Consider the following 22855-nt stretch of genomic DNA (forward strand, 5'->3'; position numbering starts at 1 on the left):
AAAGAAACTACGATTAGCGGCCGATCAGTTCGCGGACGAATAATATAGTGACGAGCACCTACGCTCGGGAGGAACCGGTCCTCCTAAAAGTGATTCCCGTCATGTTGAGTGGTCCGCGAGGACGAGTGAACGCGTACGCGTTACTGGATGAGGGATCAACCGTGACATTGATTGACGCAAAAATAGCAAACGACATCGGCGCGCCGGGAGAGACTCGAGGATTAAAAATCCACGGTGCCGGCGGAATGTGCGTAACAGATAGTGCATCAAGAAAAGTCACAATTAAAGTGCGCGGAGTTACGGAAGATTTATTCACTCTCCGCGCAAACACAATACAGAAGCTGAGTCTGCCGCTACAGCCCGTGATTGAAGGGGAAGGCAGGATGCGACAAGTGTGCCCGCAGTTACTCATCGGCCAAGATAACGCCTCTCTCATAGTGACGAGAGAGGCACGGAGATGCGGGGAATACATCGCCTCAGTGACAGCCTTAGGAAAGGTGATACACGGTGGGCGGACACGCCAGACTAACGCCAGCATACTAATGGCGCTTAGTACAGAACAGAGACTAGAAAATCTAGTTAAACAGAATTACGCCGTCGACGCGTTAGGTATAAGTTCGACAGCCAAGATATCGCGTCAGGAGGCGCGAGCCACAGAAACCATGAGAGCCACGACACGTTTCCTACCGCAAGGACAGTACGAGACAGGGCTACTATGGAAAGACAATCGAATATGTTTACCGGATAATCGCCGTACAGCGCTGAATCGATTTTTAAGCATAGAGAAAAAGTTCAGTAAAAACAGTGAATTCGCCGCGGCTTACAAGTTAAAGATTAAAGAATATCTAGACAAGGGGTATGCCCGGGAACTGACGCTGGCTGAAAGACAAGACACTGCGAGTGGGCTTTGGTTTTTGCCGCATTTCGCAGTGACAAACGTGAATAAACCGGATAAAATACGGATAGTATTTGACGCCGCCAGCCGCTGCAACGGGAAGTCATTGAACGACATGTTGGCCAACGGCCCGGACCTTCTCTCATCGCTTATGGGAAATATAATGCGATTTCGCGAGGGAAAGATCGCGCTGGCAGCAGATATAAGGGAGATGTTTCTCCAAATTAAAATAAGAAAAGAAGACCAGAGGGCGCAGCTGTTCCTCTGGCGCGATAGTCCCGAAGAAGAAATTCGGGAAATGATTATGACGTCGATGACGTTCGGCGCGGCGTGTTCACCGAGCAGCGCACAGTACGTGAGAAATCAAGTCGCAGAAGATCACGGGCAAGAGATGGCCGCCGCCAGGGATGCTGTGCGAAATAAATTCTACATGGACGACTATATGGATGCCGTAGACAGTGCAACAGAGGCGATACAACTGCGCCACGATGTCAGCGAACTACTACGGCGGGGCGGATTCATCCTCGCGAATTGGGCGAGTAATGATCCCTCCGTAATGGAAGCGATTCCTTCAAGTCTGAGAGGGAAAAGCGCACGCGAAATAATTAGCGGAACCTCCGTGACAGAGAGGGTCCTCGGCATCAAATGGGACCCGGTGACAGACGAGTTTCAATTTAAATTTAAAGTGTCACGGGAGGTTCCAACAGAGAGGCCTACAAAACGGCAGATGCTAAGTGAAGTTATGAGCATTTTCGATCCACTCGGTTTCGTAGGGTGTTTGACAATACGCCCGCGAATACTGCTACAAGATGTGTGGCGCTCCCACATAGAGTGGGACGAACAAGTGAATGAAGAACACGCAGAGAAATGGCGCACTTGGGTGGACATATTACGCAATACCGAGTGCGCTATACCGCGGCGCGTATCGAGCGCCAAGGGCAAGCCAGTAGAGCTGCACGTATTTTCCGATGCCTCGGAGCAAGCGAGCTGCGCCGTAGCCTACATCGTGGAGGAGAACGCCGCCGGAAGAAATGCGACGTTCATGGCTAGCAAGTGCCGAGTTAGCCCGCTACGAGCGCTATCAATTCCACGCCTGGAATTACAAGCCGCGCTCATGGCCGCACGACTGGCGGCCACAATCAAGAAAGAATGCGGAAGTAATATACGCGAAACCTACTACTGGACAGATTCTACTACGGTGCTGTGCTGGGTCCAGAGTGATTCGCGTATCTTCACGCCATTTGTAGCCCACCGCCTAGGGGAAATAGATGAGCTAACGAACGCTCAAGAGTGGCGGTGGGTACCAGGAAAGAAGAACCCCGCTGATCTCGGGACGCGGGACGGCGAGATACCAGACATCTCCCCGGCCGGCATGTGGTTCAGTGGGCCGAGTTTCATAAAGAAAAATAAAAGTGAATGGCCGCCGCTCAAGATAATAACGGCGACCCCGGATACAAGCAGTGAAATAAAGTGTGCGAACAGTGCCATCGTGATGACAGCCCTCCCGGACGAAAGAAGATTTTCCTCCTGGCGGAGACTGATCAGGACTACAGCGTGGGTGTTGCGCTTCATAAACCACTGCAGGAAAAAGAATACAGGAAGCGCGACACTCATCGCCCCGGAACTCAAGGCATCAGAGAGGGCGTGGATACTTATAAGCCAGACAGACAGTTACCACGCCGAGATAGCCGCAATTAGACGGGGGGAGTGCCTCCCGCGGAACAGCCGCCTGCTGGGTCTCACTCCCTACCTCGATAAAGATAGCGTCCTCAGGATGGGAACGCGAATTATGGAAGCGCCCGCGGTGAGCGAGCAACTGAAGGCGCCCGTCATACTGGACGGAGCGCACGCCTATACGCGTCTATTGATAAGGCATTATCACGAGTCGCGGCAACACGCAAGTACAGAGCGGACACTCAGCGAACTCAGACAACAGTTCTTTATAACACGATTACGGACAAATATAAGGAAAATTATATACGAGTGCCGCTACTGTCGAATACAGAAGGCCCGCCCGCAGCCTCCGCTCATGGGACAGCTGCCTGCCGGCCGACTCGATCATCACGTAAGGCCTTTTACCCACTGTGGGGTGGACATGTTCGGGCCCGTATACGTAACTATCGGAAGACGCCGGGAGAAACGATACGGGGCCCTGTTTACGTGCATGGTTACGAGGGCCGTGCATATTGAAATTACACCGTCGTTGAGTACTGACTCGACGGTGCAGGCCCTCAGAAGGATGGCGGCCCGCAGAGGACATCCGACAACGCTCTACTCGGACAACGGGACGAACTTCAGAGGCGCAGACAAAGAGATGGCGGCCGCCATGAAGGAACTAGCCCACGATCCCGAACTACAGAACGAGGCGACAAGGAGAGGGATCAAATGGGTGTTCAACCCGCCATCGGCGCCACACATGGGGGGAGCCTGGGAACGGCTCGTCCGGTCGATAAAGGGGGCGCTTATGGTGATTCTAAAGGAACAAGCCCCCCGAGAGGAAACGCTAATGACAGCGATAGCGGAGGCCGAGTACACAGTAAACACTCGGCCCCTAACCCACGTCTCGCTTGATAGCCGAGACGACGCTCCGCTGACTCCGATGCACTTTCTCATCGGGTCGAGCGGGGCCCAGCCGCATCTGGCCGATTACAGAGACGCGCCGCCCGAACTGTGCCTCAGAAAACAATGGCGGGTGGCGCAGAAACTAGCCGACGCATTTTGGAAAAGATGGATGAGGGAATATCTCCCGACGTTGGCACAGCGACGGAAGTGGCAACAGGCCGCCACACCGATCATGGTCGATGACCTGGTCATAATAACGGACGCCGCCCTCCCGCGGAATGAATGGCCGCGGGGACGCGTCATAGCAGTCACACCAGGGAAGGATGGACAAGTCAGGAGCGCCCGGGTCCAGACAGCCACCGGAACCTACACACGACCCGCCGTCAAGCTCGCCGTGTTGCAAATCAAGGACGACGTCGGCGCAGAGATGCCTCCTCGGCAGGGGGGAGTGTTGCCGACGTAAAAGTACATGCACCAACTTGGCGGCCCTTCCTGGGGTTTTAATGTAGCATAGGAGGCTTCAGTATGTGTAAGCGATCTACCACCTCCTCAATAAAGACTAGTATTTGTCACTTTCGGGGGTGGTGATCGCCATACTGAAGCCCACATATAGATTAGAAGTCATGAAAATATTTGTATGCCCATAATGTGTTTTTATGTTGTTCTGTATAAGTGTTGATCGCCGCGCGGTCGGCGGGGAACTGCGGCCGGTAGCGGGAGGGTGGGGACCTTATACGTGGCGCGAGAGAGACCGATAGAGCCGGCAAATGTGCTCGCTATCTCTCTCGCCGCGTGATTGGTCAACCTAGCACCGCCCGCTATTGGCCTAGCCCACCGCCGCACGGCAAAATGTTGTATATATAGCCCCGCCGGGGAAAAATAAAGTCAGTCATCTCACCACACTACTAAGGCTTCTTACTCTCCACTTCACCTCCCTACCTCGCTTCAAACCGGACCTCATCGCCACCTGGATTCGAACACCGCTACCCCCCTGGACTTGGAACTCGGATACTCTTTGGATTGGATTTTGGACCCCGGATAATTTGGACCCTTGGATACTTCCCCGGAACACACCCCGCCGTTCCCACCGACGGAGAGATACCGGCCTTACAACCCGGTTGCCTGACTCAGGATTGCGGCCGCCAGCGCTACTCGCTAGCGACCCCGCAAGGGATCTCTAGGCGACGATACCTCCCCCGGAGCTTATCGTTCGTCGGCCGAGGCCCGCCTACGCCCGGCCACTCTGCGTTTGACACCAGCACCTATAGAAATACAGTTCTTGTGACGGGCGCGATTGCTACGGACGAAGCAGTGATCCGCCGCGTCTGTTACAGGCACTATAGCCAATATTGAGCCGCCTTGGCCTCTATTGACTTTCGCCTCCAACTCCTGTCATCTGCTGCAAGCCTCTGCTTAGAATTTTCCAGTTGTTGGGATGCATCCTTTTTGTGTCATCTTTCCAGCGCTGACTTGTTCTACCGACCTTTCTGCCTCGTGTGTGCCCACCTAGGACTCTTTTGATATCCGTGATGATGGCATTCTTTGCACATGTCCAACCCATCTTAGTCTAGTCTCTGATGTTTACAGATAATAATGCCATCTCAATGAGGAAGTTCAGTAGTTTTTTATTTATTTGTTAATAGACTATCAAACTAAGCTAAAATGTATATGTATTATCATAGCCATGCTTTTTAAAGTTTTGTAATTTTTAAATTATTCCGCACATGATGTCACTCTTCAGTGAGTTGTCCTGATTGGCAAGTTGGCTTCCCAAAAATCAGGAATATATCACAACACTTATCATTTATTGATTGAAAAGAATTCATCACATTTAAAGAAGATAATTTAAATGAATTATTTCATACAGTTTAGAGAAATAAAGCCTTGCAATTTAATGCTCTAATTTTCACCACGCGTAAGAAAACATTTTTTATATTCAATTACCCATAGCACTGAACTTCATCACTTTTAATTGAACATTTCTGATGAAGCTTGATAAACAAGTCTTTCTTTATTAATGTTTAAAGAAATAATTATGTGCCCAAAAAATTCAATAAACGATACTAAATATTTGTATAGAACCACCTACCGGTTTCGGGATGGGTTACATCATGAAACCGAAAGACATAGAAAAGTCGGTAAGTGGTTATATAAAACATTTATTCGGTAAGTTTTTTCTTGGTGAGGCTACAATTTTTATTAGAACTTTTGTTATGAAGATTTGGTTTTAGAACAAGATTGAGCAATCGACACAGGGTTAAATAAAAATAAACAACAAATGTGATTGCATGAATTTATTTTCAGTTAAGTGGCTGCATTGAAAACAGCCAAAACACCACCAGTTCATTTCATATTTTAAGATGTTAGAAAACATTTCAAATAACAATCAAATGTCCTGCACAAAAAAACGTGTCGGCTAAATATAATTTGTTATTACAGGAAGACATGGCCTAATAAGGCTAGATACTGTTGAATATTTGTACCTGTGTATTAAAAAAATATATGTAACAATGAAATAAATTAAATGTGATCAAATTGTTGATAAATATTTGTACAGGACAAGTGACTGAGTCAGTAAACAGTCGAGATTTAAAATAAAAAAATATCTGGTGATTCAAAACATTTCACAACTTCAATGATTAAAATTTTGCAAAAGTACTGTTCGTTACATTTTAATGAACAAGTTTATAAACATTATAAAGAATTGAAAAACACCACTTTACTGTAATTTAGCAAGTGATGTACAATGTTACTAGTGAGGTGGTGAAAATAATATTTGTTGGTCCAAGCTTGCTGAGAATTACTGAAGTGCTTCTGGTGAAAAACCATTTTTAAACTGCAGTATTGAATTCGCAAGTGGGTAACAAAGTTTTGGCACTTTAAATCTTCGTACTAAAATTTTTTAATCTGTAATCAAAATTATTTATTCCGAAAGTAACTTGCAAAATTCAATATTATATAACTAATTCCTAATTTGATACATTATTGTTTCAATATCAGGGCACTAAATGGTATATGATTTTTTTTTTTTTTTTATGTTTACTCGACACACACATACGACAACAAAAGTTGTGTAAATAAACATTGTGAATACATTGCGTGTTACTATCTTACTACATGTAACTTTCTTCTGAAAACATATTGTTAACACAGCTAAACTTTACGATGTGAAGAGTTTACATTTCATCATGATTTTAATTTGCACAAGCTGAAGCTTTTATCCAAAGATAGGAAAGTTAACAAAATACAGAACTTACGAGGAAAATATTTAGACAAATAAATTTATGAATTAGTTTATGTCAAAATATTTTACCCGTGTTAAATATTACGGGTGATTTAATTAAGACATTGTAATTAATAGTGAGGACAGACCATTCAAATTAAAGGGCATAGAAGAAATATTGACTAAGCCACTAACTACCGACTACAATATATACCGTGACTCTGTTAGTGTTCAAAATTCAGTTGGAAATAACAATGAAATTAAAACCCTACAAAACTGTCAATAATAGATATAATATTTTATATAAGACACAAAAATTGAAGACACTATATTTTTTTTAATGAAAATGTCATCGCTAGATAACTGAAAGATGCAGGTACACATCTTCGTTACATAAACACAATATATTAGACAACCAGTATCATTTGCCATATGTATTAGCTGTCATTTTTTTTTTAAACCATTAAATATACGTAATAGATAAAATATAAATAATTCCAGCTTTGAGCAGAGCAAAACGAAAAATGTTTTAAAATGTGAAAAATAAAATCTTGCATTTTTGCTATACAATGTTATGTACTCCACTCAAAAAGAAAATATTTAAAAATACATACTCGCCCAATACGGAACTATCCAAAACTAAAATTAGGTATTATGATGTTAACTCGTAAGTTGGATCTTGATCTTGTACCTAGATACACCGTTTTAAAAATTATAATACCATTTCTTATTTTTTTTGGATGGTTTCACATTGGTCGCAATTTCTCCATTGATACATGAATGAACAGTGGATACAAAAGATATTCAAGTTCTTATAATGAATATTTATATTATAAAACAAATATATACATACATACATAAAATAGTTTTATACAAGAGAAAGTAATGTTTCATAGTTCTCAGAGAGGATTCCTCGGGTGTTAAGTGTTTCAATATCAAATACAACACTACTTCAATACAGAAAAATAAACGTTAATATTGAAGCATCGCTATATTCATAAAGTAAAATAATATTACAAGGCATTCGATCCTTGCTAGCATAATATATAAAATAATGATAAATAAATTTAAACATCATCGAAGCATAACGATCCCCCTTCCAAGATCGCCTACAGAATACAACTGTCAGTTGCATTACACACTTACTTTGTGCTCCGAGTCGAGAGGGAAGCTTTCCGGCTGGTTTCACACTGATCACTCTTCCCTCTACTTGCACTGGACTCAATCGGCACTATGTTGTAACAATTATAGAGCTTTTCAAGTCTGCATTTTAAGCGAAACAAGCCTTTTCCACAAGGGCTGATGAACGCGAACGTAGTCCATCCAGAACAACTTCCTAAAATCATGTTTATTCCTCCATTTCTGGGATCTGTAAAAGTAAATGTTACTAGGCTTTATTAAAATAAACATGACTTTAAAACATTGTAATGGAGAACACGACACGAGCTACACGTCGGATGTTACGAGTTATTATATACTTAGAATTAACTTAACATACAATTTCCTCATCCAAACACACATTCGCACCACCCTACCTTAACATCACTTTTACGCAAACTTTGTACAAAGTTTTCCTTTTTTTTTTTTTAAATGAACATTTACTTTATTTGACCTGATATTAGTCAACACGAGTGGCGTTCATTTTAACAAATATAAATATTTATATTGTAACAGAACATTAGTGAACGATAACTTTAAAAAAATACCATATTTTGAAAAGAATTGTGTAACTTTTTGGAAAATTTATTTGAATCGGAAACTTAACTTAAATGCATTCACTTCTTTTGTTCTCCGTGAATAGGTTTTTAAAAGTGAATATACAAAATAAAAACCACATCGCCCGCTCTTACAAGATCCAATGTGACATTCTACGAAAGAAGTCAAAAAAAGGAAACATACACACACAAAGTGATTTTATTTCACAATAAACATTCAGACAATTTTTACTTTTCTTGCCTGGGTATAAAACAAATCAATACCTTTCAACCACACAATCATTTAATAATACATATTTAATAATCGTACATCATTTTTGCCATATGGAGCAAAAACTCTTAATGTTTAAAAAATGTATTAGTAAACAATACACAAGTCCAGTGACAATAATATAATAGGGTTTATCAGGTGTATTGTTTGCCTAATCATTTTGAAATAACAGTAATATTTTACTAAATTTTAATTCAAAAGAAAATAGCTCATAATTTTCTGAGTTAACACAAATACATAATATTTTTTAAGGACAGGAGAAAATTTTTATAAATCATAATGGAGTGTAATTAACACATTTAACTATACATGAAATATACGATACATTGCACTATACAATTGAATTATTTTTAATATTCCGTTGATGTTAATATTTACGAACCAGATTTATGGATCAATAAGATAATGAAAACAAAGGTAAAAATAAGTTATTTTGTAATATTATTAGCATTAATATTTATTTAGTTACAAGAAGTTAGAAGTTTCTAACTGATAAATGTAATAAATAATTATATTATGTAATACATAATTACAAGACTAGATGAAAATAATGAAATTATCAAAATACCCACATTGGGAAATGTCGGTTATTGAAAAATATTGCAAACAAACGTAACTGCGGTAGACAATGCGACGCATTATCATATTTGGTATGGATGAGGTTAAAATACGAACAAACATACTCTGATTCTATACTGGAGAAGTTAAAATATAGTTACTTTGAATATTACAAGTGCAAATCTACAGTAAAAATACATTTTTGACAGTGAAAATTAAACAAACCCAATAATTTTAACAGTATACAAATCATTAATAATTAAATTAACCGACGAAATATAAATATTAAACAATTCTATACAGGTTTTTGAAACGAAACAGACAAATAATTTTTGGCTTAGGATGGTATGTAACATAATGCCCAATATGCATTCCGTTGTATTCCAATTTCCTTTAACCTTTTGTTCATTCACAAAATGGTTATTTGCTACGGCCAAAGTATTAGACCCCAATAATGTACATGTGTCAAAGAGTTTTGTCCAAAACACATAACGGAAAATTTAAATGTATTTATTTACAAGGTTTTTATCATCCAAAAGATGACTTACTTCCCAAATTATCTATGAACTGGGTTATTTTTGATGATAACAATTTCAAAGCCCCCTTCGTTCAACACAATTTTAATATCTACTGGACGTCTTTCTGGTAATATATATTGGGACTGTCCATTTAATATGCCTCGTGAGGCTTCATAAAACAAAAAATACAAACAATAAGTTCTGTAATCGATAATAGATGTCGTACAAACTTGGGAACTCGATACCGTACCACCGTATGCTCGACACCTATTACCAAATACGACATTCTCCAATCTCAAGGATAAAGTAGGGAGACGATTACTGAAACTCTTCATTGCCGGTTAAACTACAAATACTCGAGGCGTGTTTTTACAAATGATTGTACATACAAGCGGTATCCTTAAGATTGGAGACTTTATATTGGCTAATTATTCTAAAGAATCATTCCTTACGGTACTTTTAATATTAAGCGAATATGTTTTCATATTGCGTCAGATACGTTAAAAATATTAAATAGTTATAACATTTGAGGGGTAAAGAAACACTATTGAAATAAATATAACAGTGAAGACTACAGATATGTGATTGAGATAAATGTATAGATTCTGGATTGTCGCAATAATCGTCCATTCAAGTGATAAACAAGCGCAATTTGGAATTAGCATATGATACGCAACATTTACAGGTCTAAATTATTATATTTACATGCACAAAATATAGCAAACATCGGTTGGGGCATAAGGCATACATTGTTTATAAAGTAATATGTAAACAATCATAGAGCACTGATACGACTCGGTCAGATAATGAAAGTAAACATTGTCGGGAGAAACGAAACGGACAATGAGGAGTGGCACCGTGTTACATCGCCATCGGAGTTAGCGGGTGAGGGGGCGGTCAGCGGCGGCGGCGAGCAGCAGCGGCAGGGCGGGCGGGCGAGGCGGGGCGGGGCAGCGCAGCTTGCCCGCGCCCCCCGCCCCGCCCGCGCTGTGGCGCCGCTTGCGCGCGAGAAGGCCCCGTGCCGCTCGCACATAGTCGCCGTCCGCCGCGCGCACTGTGGGCTCTGCCGCGCCCGCCGAGCTGATGTCAGACAGCAGCTGCTCCCAGTCGCGCGCCGCCTCCGCCTCGTACCGCGCGGCCTGCGCGCTTCCCCTCCGCCTCGCTCTCTCCGCAGCCTGCAGCCGGGCGCAGTCCCCGCACCGCTTGCCGTCCGAGCCCCATATCTCCGCCGAATTGTAACCCAACAGAGGCGGCCTAGAATGATCTGTAACCCACGGCGCTCCGTTAGATTCGCATTCCTCACATTGAATCCAGTTCGACTGAGAAGATTCTAGTTCGCGGTCGGCATCTGCAGCCTTTCCGAACTTTTCTTCGGGACCGGGGGATACCTCGGGAGAGACGACAACCTCCGGAGCGGACTCAGCGGCGCATTCAGGGAGAGGTTCGATTTCGTTATTATCGTCATCCGCATCGGAAATTTCTTGCGCAGAGACCTCTGTTTGGACTGACTTTTCAGTTTGGCAAACTTTAAACTTAGGAACGAGATCTCTGCAGGACAATCCTTCGTCCGAGCAGGTGGCAGAGGGGTGAATCTCCAGTCTCGCGTAGTCTATCCCCTGTTTGCGGAACTCCATGTACATTTTAGGTGGATCAATATCGGACTCTAAAAATATGCTTCCTGAACTGCTTCGGTTAAATCTTACTTCATCTAGGTCGCTGATAATGGGGAAAGTTACTCCATCCGGATAGTCGACTATAGCGTGTGTGTTTCCCACACTTTCCTTCTTGATAGGTTTGAAATGAGTGCGCATTGAAGTCAAGTAATCTTCTTCTATCTTTTCTCCATTAGGACCGATGGTAACAGTTTCAGGGAGTCCGACGTTAACAGTTTCCGAGAAATCTACATTAAACTGGGTGTTGCTTTTTCGTTTGATAGTATCTCCGATGTAGCCGGCTGTAGACTTGGGAATAACTTCTGTAAAGGAGCTGTATAGGGGATTATGGTTGAGGGTGGTGAGACTGCGAATGGCTGTGGTGGCGGCGGGAACCGCTGCGTAGCACGGGAGGGGATCTAGGGAAGACGTACTGCCCCATAGCTGAGACTCTTCCGCAGGTCCCCAAGCAGAGAACTCTATCGGGTGACACTCATCGTCTGCGTCGTCCAAATTTAACGGGCGTAGCTTGTTGTATATTAGCTCCATGGATTCTTTGCTGTATGAATCTGTCTCTCTTTGCCAAAGATTAGACTGAATTTTGGGATAAAAGTTAAAGGTTGAATCGGATAAAAAAGCGCTTGGTCGACGATCTTCTTTGCGGAAAGCGCAATCCCCCATTTCGCATTCGAAGCTGGCATCATTGTTAGACCAAATAGATCCAGTCAAGGATGCAGGCAGCGGGCGTTCTGGAGACGAGGGGCAATCAAACATTCGGTCAGAAGGAGAAGAAAGAAGGTCTTGGAAATCAACAGGAATCTCGCGGTAATCATCTTCGGGAGTTTCATTTTGCCGTTTGGGCCAAAGGGCCTCGAGGCTCCTGTCAAACTTGGCCTCGAACTTAGCTATGATTTCTTCCTCGTCGCGAGATTTAGGCAGAGGACAAAAATCCTCCGTTATCACCCAATCCTCGCACAGAATGGCGTCATCACTCTCGCAGCGTGGAGAGGAGTCAGAGTCTCTTTCGTACAGGCGCTTGGAGCCGGCCGAGTCTTCGGCGAGCGTGGTGTCGCAAGTACCGTAGCCCTCGTCGCGGCCGAGGTCACGCAGGGGGTCGTGGGCATCCATGTCCCAGGTGTCGCCATGCGTGACCCACTGGGGCAGGCGTTGACGGGGGGCACGACGGGCGCGGGGCGGGGCGGGAGCGACGGCGCGCGGAGGCGCGGCGAGCGGCGGGGGCGCGACGCGGCGCCCGGCCCAGGTGCGGCCGGGGACGGGGATGTTCTCCTTGCAGGCAGGGTCGGGTTGCTGCAGCGCTGGGAATGCGGCGTAGTAAAGTCGGGCCATTTCCCTCGGGGATAGTGTGCGACGTCGCTCCCTACGTGCTCGTGTAGCCTGGTTAGCTCGGTCTCTACGATTGCCTCCGGTCTCCTCTACTTCCTTTATCTTCTTGCAGAGTTCATCGACCAGTTGTTCGATGCCGGAACCCTACAATTATTTTGATTTTATTATTTCAGCTGACGAAAAAGAAGCGAGTACTAAAAACAAGTCTTTATTTCACTAATCCAAATTACAGGTATAGATATTTTTTGCAATTACCTGTTCCTCGGAGGCATTAGTAAGACACTGAACAGCTGCGGCACGTTTCAAAGCTTCAATCTTAACTGGACCCCATTTGGATTTATTTCTGCGCTCCCAAGTCTATGGAAAGGAAACATAATTAGTATTGACATTATGTAGTTTGTAACCATTCTGAAAAGTTACATTTTCTTAGGAATACGCACCACCACCACCCATCATCAAATGACATCTTATTCATCCACTGTACACTTTCGAAGAAACCAACAATAACAATTTGTTAAAATTGACACATTTTTACAATTTAATAGCAGCAATATTTGTTAATCAAGGCTTCTTCCACCTATTACATGCACCACGTTAATATTATGTTTCTAACTTGAAATCAATATTGTTTAATAGGATACGGGTTAGTGGATACTATTATACATATAAAGTATTTAATTATTAAATTAATTCATAATTTTGTTTCTAATATAAGCTTATAATTTATGTATCTCATTTACCCAATACTGTTTTCTTATTGTTTTTTTCAAATAGCATGATGATATAATAAACACATTCAATAATAATACTTAATATACTGGCCCCCAACTCCTTAAATATTTACATAGTATTAAACGTGAATTTGTGTTAAAATATTATTTAAAACAATTTGATCTGAACCTTAAGTATTCTAGAAAAAATCGTTTTAAGAATCAGTAGTTTTGTACTTTGATTTTCATTGCATTGTACATTATCATTATCATCAGCATTCCCTTTCAAAACCTTATGGTGGCTAGAGCACTGCATCAGAACACCAATCGCAGCAAATTTTGATTGATTTTCGTTTCATAAAGGTAAGATGATCACCATGTATAGTACATTTAACATGTGAAAATATCCGATATTAATGAAACATTTAACAAGTAGAACCTTGCTTGGGTGGATTTTTAATTACAGTTATGGTTATGAAACATTTTTTTTCCAATAAACAAGAATTACAGGTTGTAAAAAGTGATAAAAAAAAAGTTTTTTAAACTTTTTTTTAACACCATTTCCCATCTATAAAACCTGATTTTAAGTAAATAAATCAACATCAATTAAATATTATTAACAATTAATAGAGACACAACAATATTCACAATATATTAGACTAGACAAGATGACTTTGACGGCGGTCTTATTTATTTATTTATGATTTATAAAGTTAGTTCATAACATTTTAAGAATTAATATAAACTTTTGATAACATTATAATTTTTTATTAAAATTTCTCAAGAACATATTTTTAAAATTAATTTGAAATATTTTAATACTTTTTTATTTCTTTATGGTTTGTTATGCCACGGGTCAATATTTTTTATTAGACAATTTTCTTGAAAATTATTACTATTAGTTAATTATAAGCAGGCAGCATATGCTTCTATTTGAGACTTGACTCTCGAAATTTTGAGTTTCGAGATTTCGAGACCAGCAGTATGATTCTAAGTAAGGGGTAGAGAATGCGTTGCAAGCGCGTAATTTTTATACTAATTAAAAAATTTAATGCTGCCAATATCATCCAAATATATAAAAATTTAGGTTACGTATGTTAGTGGCCACAAATCTCGGAAAGTAATCGATGGATTGACTCAAAATTTTGACAGAACATTGCATTTTAGCAGAAGAGTGTTTCTATATACTTTTTATTTGGAAGTTCTAAGGGAAACGGAACATTCTATGCGTTTTAAATTGACTCATGATTTGTCATAGTTAACAAGTACTGAATGACAGTTCTACACAGTGCGCCATTTTGTCAATCCAAAGTTACAATTTTCTTTCCTTATATTCTACAGCATAGTCACGGCAACACAAATTAAGATATTAAATTAAGAAATGTATTTTCTCCGTCAATGATTAGTTGCTAGACTATTTTTATTTACTCCCCATATAATCGATATCAAACAAAGCCACAGCGAAGCGTGGTCGGGTTCAGCTAGTATTATTTAATATAATTAGTAATGACAATGAAAGTACAATTTTACAATATCAGTGTTAGCGCAGGCAGCACTAAGAATCCAAAGCAAAAAACACACTCGCCAGGTCAAAACTGCCATTTTTCAATTAGACTGAGGCAGAATCAATCACTGCTCGAATACATGCTAAAGCTGCACATATTTTCTCTTAGCTCTGGTTGCTAGCTGACTTCCCCTTTAACTAGTTGTTGATTTAAGAAGATTATTCTATTATTTTAGTAAGGCTATTGTGATCTATGTTTTACTAAATGCACTATTTTTTTATACAAATTATCTTTAGTATCGAATAGTCTCAAAAAGTCTCTAAATTTCAAGACTTGGTCTCCGAGCCTCATCTTAATCTTGAGACTCTAATTTGTGTCAAGACTGGAAGCCCTAATGCTGGTGTGCCTATATCCAACGTATATAGTTTGACTAAGGTGTTCTTCCTTTGTAAAAACCATCCAATGGACAACTGTATTTAGTAAATTATTCCCAATTGAATCCACTGGTAGAGAAATATAGGATGATCGTTTTTGATGATGCTGCAAACGAATTGATACATTTAATTTTTTTAATTTAGTACGCAAGTGACATTTTTTTGTGAGCAGTAATGCAATTTTTTTAAATTTGTAGTCAACATAAGAGGCATGTTCAGAAAGTAAGTTCCGTATGTATTTCTTGCCATCGCAGTTTCGCACATGCATAGTGCATACCCTGACCTATTGAGGAGTTGACGCTATGCGTTAGCTAACTGTCGTGTATGCTTCGTGGTGCTTGTTTTAAATGCTAAATAAAATTGAAAATCCCGCCACTTGCGAGATAGGGTCTGTAATTTGTTTCCTTAATGAGGTTAATTAAGTATTAAACCGGTCCGCATTTGTGAACAGGACTGTGAGGTGTGCGGAGAACATGTGATGAGTGATTCAATGGTAAGGAGATGGGTGAGACAGTTCAATGAAGGTCGTGACAACGTGCACAATGACGAACGAAATGGAATTCCATCTTTGATTAGTAATCAACTGGTTCATGCAGTTGAACAAAAAAAAAAAATCTACTCGCTACCCATGAAGATTCCCCAAATTTCAAGATCACTTCACGAAAAACAGGATTTTTGAAAACTTAGTATGAATTACCTGCATTTAACCGTCTCACCCATCTCCTTACCATTGAATCACTTATCACATGTTCTCCGTATACCTCACAGATCTGTTGATGAATGTAGACTGGTTAAATGTTCATTACAATAAGGAAATAATTACAGGCCTTATCTCACAAATGAAACGACAGGATTTTAATCAAGCACCATGAAGCGCACACAACCATCAGCTAACTCATAATGGGGTCAACTCCTTCTCGATAGGTCTACGCATGTGCGAAACTGCGATTGCAGCGCTGCGATACTCTCTGGATATACCTCGTAATTTGTGGGCCGATGTGAGTGATCATAATAGTTGGGGATAGGTACCTTGCCACCCTGTATGGTATCGGGGCTCAGGTCAGCGGGCTGCAGGGGCCGTGTGAGCAGGCTCAGCACGTAGCGGCCGTAGGCCGGCGCGTCTATACCGCGCGCGTCCAGCTGCCCCCTCAGCCACTGCCCTAGGGGGCCCTCCCACTGCGCCGACCACACGTCGCACCTCATGCCCGCGCCCACGCCCGCGCCTGACACCAGATGTAACGTTAGTGTCCGTTCTCACAACCACACACCCACTGGGCAAATAGCATTTGTCCTCTCTACCCGACACTGGACTAATAACATGTGTCTTCTATAAGGTAGACCAATATCATGTAACCTCCCTCCTCACTCAAGGTAAGTAGCATTTATTCTCTCCAATCATACTCAGCATACATTCTTTTTATTTAAAAATAGTATATACTTGCATTCTTGTAATATAACCAAACATTTCCATTTTGGAGGCCATTTTCAACGAGTAGCTCATTATTAAAAAATAGGAATCAAGTAAGGTTAGAGTGGGGTTCGATCTGCGGATCCGTGAGTCTACGACACTAGCATTGGAACCACGACTTGATTTAAAATTAGAGGTTGAACAATATATATATTTATTTGCATTCTTGCCTAAATATTTTAATTTTATCGCCATTTTTAACTAGTCAATCTTTGATGGGTTGACGTAAGACTATAACTGCAAAACTGAACGATTCAGGGGAGCGAAAAACATTATTACAAACCCAACTATTTAGTTACAGAACTCATTTATTTATTTAAGATAATTTAAACAGCGCCATTTTAGTGAAAATCACCTCAAAGGCACTGTACAATAACTATCCCAACACGCCTTGAAACAACAGATCATGTTTTGCAAAATGGGTTATTATTTACAGATCATTTCACCACATTTGAGTAAAAATATTTAACATACACTACTTGAACCATTAAAGATGGGACAGAAACGAGTCTGCTAACTAACTTATACTATTGTACCACGCAATGAATGATAAAAATGAGTCTACTTGGATTATTGAGATATTTTACTATTTGTGTCACTGAAAATATTATGCAAATGCGCGTACTTCTTTGATTAAAACCAAAGTTCAAAAGGCACAAAGTTGTTTATTTAGGTTTTGAGTAGTCGTATAAGTGTATTGTTAATACCATTGATGCAGGCATATACAAGGCATATTTTCTCATATAAATCGTAAAATTAAGAATGAAGTCTTACTGTTATGTCTGCCCATCAAAGAAATAACTGTGCTAGATAGTGGGAATCAAGTTGTGGTAGAATGGGATTTGAAATATAATTACAAAAAACCAAGTATCGCAAATTTGCACATTTATCAAGGAAAAAATAATTCCATTAGATTGTATCATTAATTTGGTTGAAATTTTTACACATTTATAAACAAAGTTTATGAAACCTTAGCATTCTGTAAGTAAAAAAAGGCAACATGATCATTGAATTTGTGCCTAAAAATGCTCATTTGCTCTTTTCTTCAAATATTTTAACCCTTAAGATATTTCCACTTCTGAAAACTTTTTATGCAGATAAGGGGTTGTGCATTTTGTCAATATGCATCAACAAAACATTAATGTCGATTATTTTTCTTAATGTTGATGTAGTTAGGTATGAGAAAAATAAGCGCAGAAAAAAATTATTTCACCACCACCTCTAAAACTACTAACCACATTATAAAATTATTGAAAATCGAATTGAATTATTGATTATCGCATTGAAAATATATTTATTAAAAAAAAATACCACCTCAAAATGATAATTGTTCTTTATTTACTTTTAAAGAACAATGGTGACTGTTTATTTTACTTTCAAGTAAAATTATTGTGATTTGAGCACACTTTCTAGATTTAGTATGGTCTTATCTCAAAAATTTGCGGAGTCATTCTGCAGATAACTTGCCAAGAATTTCCCTAGATTGGTATTCCCCAAAGAATTTCACAGTGAAGAATTTAATTCAGTGACACTTTTATCAATTTTAGATGTACACACAAAACAATTAGTAAGATGATGCATTATTTAAAATATTAAATACAGCTCAAATTTTTTTTCCAAATCTTGTTATATCCGGCGAACTAAATTTGTGAAAGCTGATGTTATGTAGTGAAAATAAGAGATAGAATCGATGATGTGAATTTCAGAATATTGAGTTGTAATTAGTTGCATAAAATTAAATTAAACTTTGGGTAACTGATTGATATACACACATGTAGGCGAAAAATAAACTGTTTCTGGTTTTAAAATGTTTCAGTCAACACTATAATATTTGAACAGCTATTTCTGTAAAATAAAATGAATTGGTAGTATGAAATTACTTTACAATATTTGATATTGACATGTGTGGTTTGGGTAAAATTTATTGTATCCATTTTTAAACGGAGAATTTGTAAGTCAATATGATTCTACAATAAAAAAAAAGTCTGTTACTCTTTATATTTTCGATATAAGATAGAAGAAATGAAAAGATTTTTATCATATTGCAACATAATTTATTCTATTCAGAACATAAAACTAAAAAAAAAATCTTATGAAAATCTCCATCAGTAACTAAAATAATGCATTAAATGAACCAGGAAATATTACCAAGCTTCAGAAAAGTCAGCAAATTTGTACATAGACTCAATTAAGTAAATGCGAGATTAGTTATTAGCTAACAAAATGAGCCTCTAAAATATATTTAGAGTAAGTAAATGACATGTTTTTTATCTTTTTCATATTTGAACTATGGAGAAGAAAAAGTAATTAAGCAACATTCAGTGATACGTGGGATAGTATAAGTATTTTTTTAATAAATAGACCCAAGAGTTATAATTCAACTATATTTTGACACATACCCAATGTCCCTTGCACCTTTTTGATTCTTTAGCATTGACATACCGGCACATTTACAAAAAGACATTCACCACATTTTTGTTAAAATCCATAATCACACAAACCAAATGGAAGCAAATGTTAAAAAAATACACCAAAATAAAGACCTTATATTTACATGTGGAAATGTCAACCATTTTCATCTAAATCTAAGATACCCACAACAGGCAAGAACTACAAATCATGCATTGCCGACTGATTTCTAACATTTGAGTTTTTGCAGAACATGAGTAGAGAATACCTTCTACGGACAATAATGTAAATACAAGTTTTAATATGAAAATTGCCAAACCAAATACAAATTTTAACACATTATTGCATTAATTTGTTATATTAAAAAATATTTTAATTATTGAAGTAAATAACATTTTGTACTTTTTTCATGAGCTTTGTTCTCTGCTTAATTTTATATCTTTAAAAAGCACTCAATAACAAACTGCTATAAAGCTATTTGTCAGGACTTTTTAAAACTATTTCTGTAATTTTGATAATAAATTTAAAAAATCTATAAACTAAAGATAAAAAAAATCTGTAAATCAGCCAGCAACTCTAATGGTTATTTGCCTACATCAATGTTTACAATTATCGAACACCCACACAGAGTACCAAATACAAATTTAATTTAGGCATACAATTATCTTTACATTAATATTTCAGTATTTGCAATTCAAACAATATGACACGCATGAATTTTAACGCTTTTCGCTAAAGCTAATAATTTTAGCTTAACTTATAAGAGAGATAAATTACCATTACTATAATGAAAACAATACTCTATCATTTGTTGATTTGGAAGGACTTGTGGAGTAGTTAATTTGTATTATTTTTTCATACATTTTAGAGAAGCTTTGCGGTACAAATAAATACTCTAATTTTTACCGCATGTGAGAAAACATTTTTAATTTCCAATTTCTTGCTGAGCTTTCTTACTGAGTTATACTTTAATTTGTAGAAATAGACATGCATCTTCTTAATTCAAAATATTAAATATTATGATACAAAATAATACATGAAATTAATAGATCAAATAAGAATAAAAATCATGAAGTGAATAATACTTTAGTTAAGAAGATTTCGATACAAAAGCGAGAGATATTTAATGCAAATAAAAGCCAGACATTCTTGCATGAAGACAAATTAAATGAATAAAAATGTGAACTGAATGAGATTAAAGAACTGCCGACCTTGGTGAAGTACTGAAGGTTAAATATTTCATAAAACACAAAGCTCATTTTCATGATAACGTGGAAAACATAAATGTTGTTCTTAAAACCACTAGATAAAAATCAACTAAGTTCTAGAAGAAAAATATAAGTATATTTACTTGTAAATGGGTAGACACCTCTCATACTGTAACTCATTGAAGTTAAGAAAAGAAAAAGTATTTTATAGAAGAGTATAGTTCAGGGGTAGCTGTTAGAATAACTAATCCATAGTGCTTAAATAAATGGCATCAGAAACTCAACTTTTGTTTACATTAACAAATTAGGTATGGGTTGTTAGATTGTGGTAGGATCTTATCAATATGTGTCAACACAACACATCGATTCAAACTGCAGTTATTTGATAATCTCAAACAACTTCTAATAAGTTCAATGTGTTGTGGACACAGTGATTAACTCACTATCACTACTATTTACTCTGCCTAATTACATTTCCCATTGGGTCCAAAGGTTGCTCAAACTGCATTCCAGTGGAAACATGTAATGTCTGACTTTCTTGTCAAATTAATAATGCAATTATTATAGCCCCATAGAGGTATAACTTAATGATACAAATCACTATTTATATCTATTATGTTTGTATTTCCAATAACATGACTGAACGGTTAGATTTACTCAAACATCACAGAAACATGATTAATGTGTTTGTATTAGCGTTTCAAGGTAACATGCCAGTCTCAGATTACATAACTAATGCCCGAGAGAAAACATGCAAATGGTACTTGTAATAGAAGCATAAGGGCAGCGTTTGCTCGACGGCCCGGGATGCGGAATATAGTGCACTAACCTGATGTTGTTGAGTAGATGTAGCCATCAGAAGCGATGGAAATGATGTGGTGGTTCTCGGCTAGTTATGAGGGCAGATATGCCAGGTCTTTCCTTGTGTTTAGGCATTCTTCTTCGATTCAATTATCTCGTTGTCAAACATAGTTAAAATAAAGTTCCAAAATTCGTAGAGTCCTTATATCATGAGCCAAAATCCAATCATAGCGTGAACCTTCTTAGTTAATGTACTAAAACATGTTTAAATCTTTGGTTTTGCTCGTTTTACTTGCCAACCTAGAAACAGAAAAGCTAGCATGAGGAATGGCGAGCGTCGCTACTCGTAACATCGCATCGCGATCGCCGTAGATAGTGAATGACAAAACTATCCTTGGATACGAGAAACGATCTCGTACGTCGCACGTATCAATAACTAGTGCAATCACGAGGGATCGATATACAAATAATGGTATCGCAATAGTAATGTCACTGAGTGAACCTTGAACGAAAAACACTCACGCGAAACAGAAATACTAAGATGTACGAATAAAATGATGACGGCTCATAGTTGCCTACACACACCTAGCGCCTAGTTCGCGCCACAAAAGTGGGCCGATGACATTACTGGCGGAGTGGCAGGTAGAATCCCGCGCCTTCGGTCATACATACTATGGCAGATTTGAACAACACGTAAAATGATAAACTAATAATAACCGACAAAGAAACAGCAATCGTTAACCTTGCGAATGTACTGACTCACGTCGTATAGTGCATCGATTGCGACATTGAGGAACAAGATTGCATGCATGTAACACACGAGTCTAATTTCCGCACTATCATTTTGAAGACTTTCACTTTGTGTCAAGTACCAATAGTAGAGGAATATCGTTATAGTTGAGTAATGAATTATAAACACTCACCGTTGACTTTCGGAGGGAGTTATTAACCCCGTTTAGAATTACACACCCCGCGAGAATAAAACATGGCAGCCGGGAAAATAACCCAGACGAAAATGTGCGCAACTGCGCTTGCCGTAGGCGATGGCCAATCGTAAAAGCTAATTTTAAAAAACCAATCATGTCCATAGAGGCCCAGAATTCTTAGAATGTGATGTCCTGATTGGTGGAATTCGTTTTCAAGGCCTTATCGACGAAACGCGTGCCATTTACTAACCAATCAAAAGTATGAATTCGTATTTTCTGCTTCGTATAACGGAAATGCGTCAAAACCTGCTAACAAATAAAGCGGTAAATTCAAAAATTTAGTCAACAAAGATAAAATGCGCATGAAAATACCGCCCTTTTCGACAATTTCATTTCAAGATCATGAAAAACTCCAAATGCTTTAGCGATTTCATTTAATTCCGAAACATTTTCTAATGTTTTCAACCATTTTTTTTATCGAAATCTATATTAATACAGAATAAAATAATGTCATTGACCCTACCGCAATAAAAAAAAACAAAAAACGAACAATAGATATCTACATAACAAAAATATATATACAGCATGAGTTCAGAAACAAGTGTGTATAAAAATAAAATACAGTAACATTCATTTGACATTGACAAATTACAAAA

General features: G+C 39.0%; 2 protein-coding genes across 3 annotated transcripts; one reads left to right on the forward strand and one right to left on the reverse strand.

The window, feature by feature from the left end:
* Positions 1-101: 101 nt before the first annotated feature.
* On the forward strand, positions 102-4967 carry LOC148279659 (uncharacterized). The gene is made up of 3 exons (XM_088229593.1): positions 102-900; positions 1726-2796; positions 4921-4967. The coding sequence occupies exons 1-3, from the start codon at positions 102-104 to the stop codon at positions 4965-4967; spliced, it is 1917 nt and encodes a 638-aa protein (XP_088085719.1).
* Positions 4968-9553: 4586 nt separating this feature from the next.
* Positions 9554-22323, reverse strand: LOC148279660 (uncharacterized). 2 transcript variants are annotated; one of them, XM_088229596.1, is made up of 5 exons: positions 22197-22323; positions 21302-21573; positions 16417-16610; positions 12994-13095; positions 10471-12882 (listed from the first exon to the last, which is right to left on the reverse strand). In XM_088229596.1, the coding sequence occupies exons 3-5, from the start codon at positions 16588-16590 to the stop codon at positions 10621-10623; spliced, it is 2538 nt and encodes an 845-aa protein (XP_088085722.1). In that variant the 5' UTR covers positions 16591-16610; positions 21302-21573; positions 22197-22323; the 3' UTR covers positions 10471-10620. The 2 variants fall into 2 exon arrangements, with proteins under 2 accessions (XP_088085723.1, XP_088085722.1); XM_088229597.1 differs by lacking the exon at positions 16417-16610 and having other exon boundaries at positions 9554-12882.
* Between the last annotated feature and the right edge of the window lie 532 nt (positions 22324-22855).

The sequence above is a fragment of the Micrasema longulum genome, unplaced genomic scaffold (genome assembly GCF_059751315.1).
Source record: "Micrasema longulum isolate JH-2025_06_02 unplaced genomic scaffold, ASM5975131v1 h1tg000684l, whole genome shotgun sequence".
NCBI classification, from domain to species: Eukaryota; Metazoa; Arthropoda; class Insecta; order Trichoptera; family Brachycentridae; genus Micrasema; species Micrasema longulum.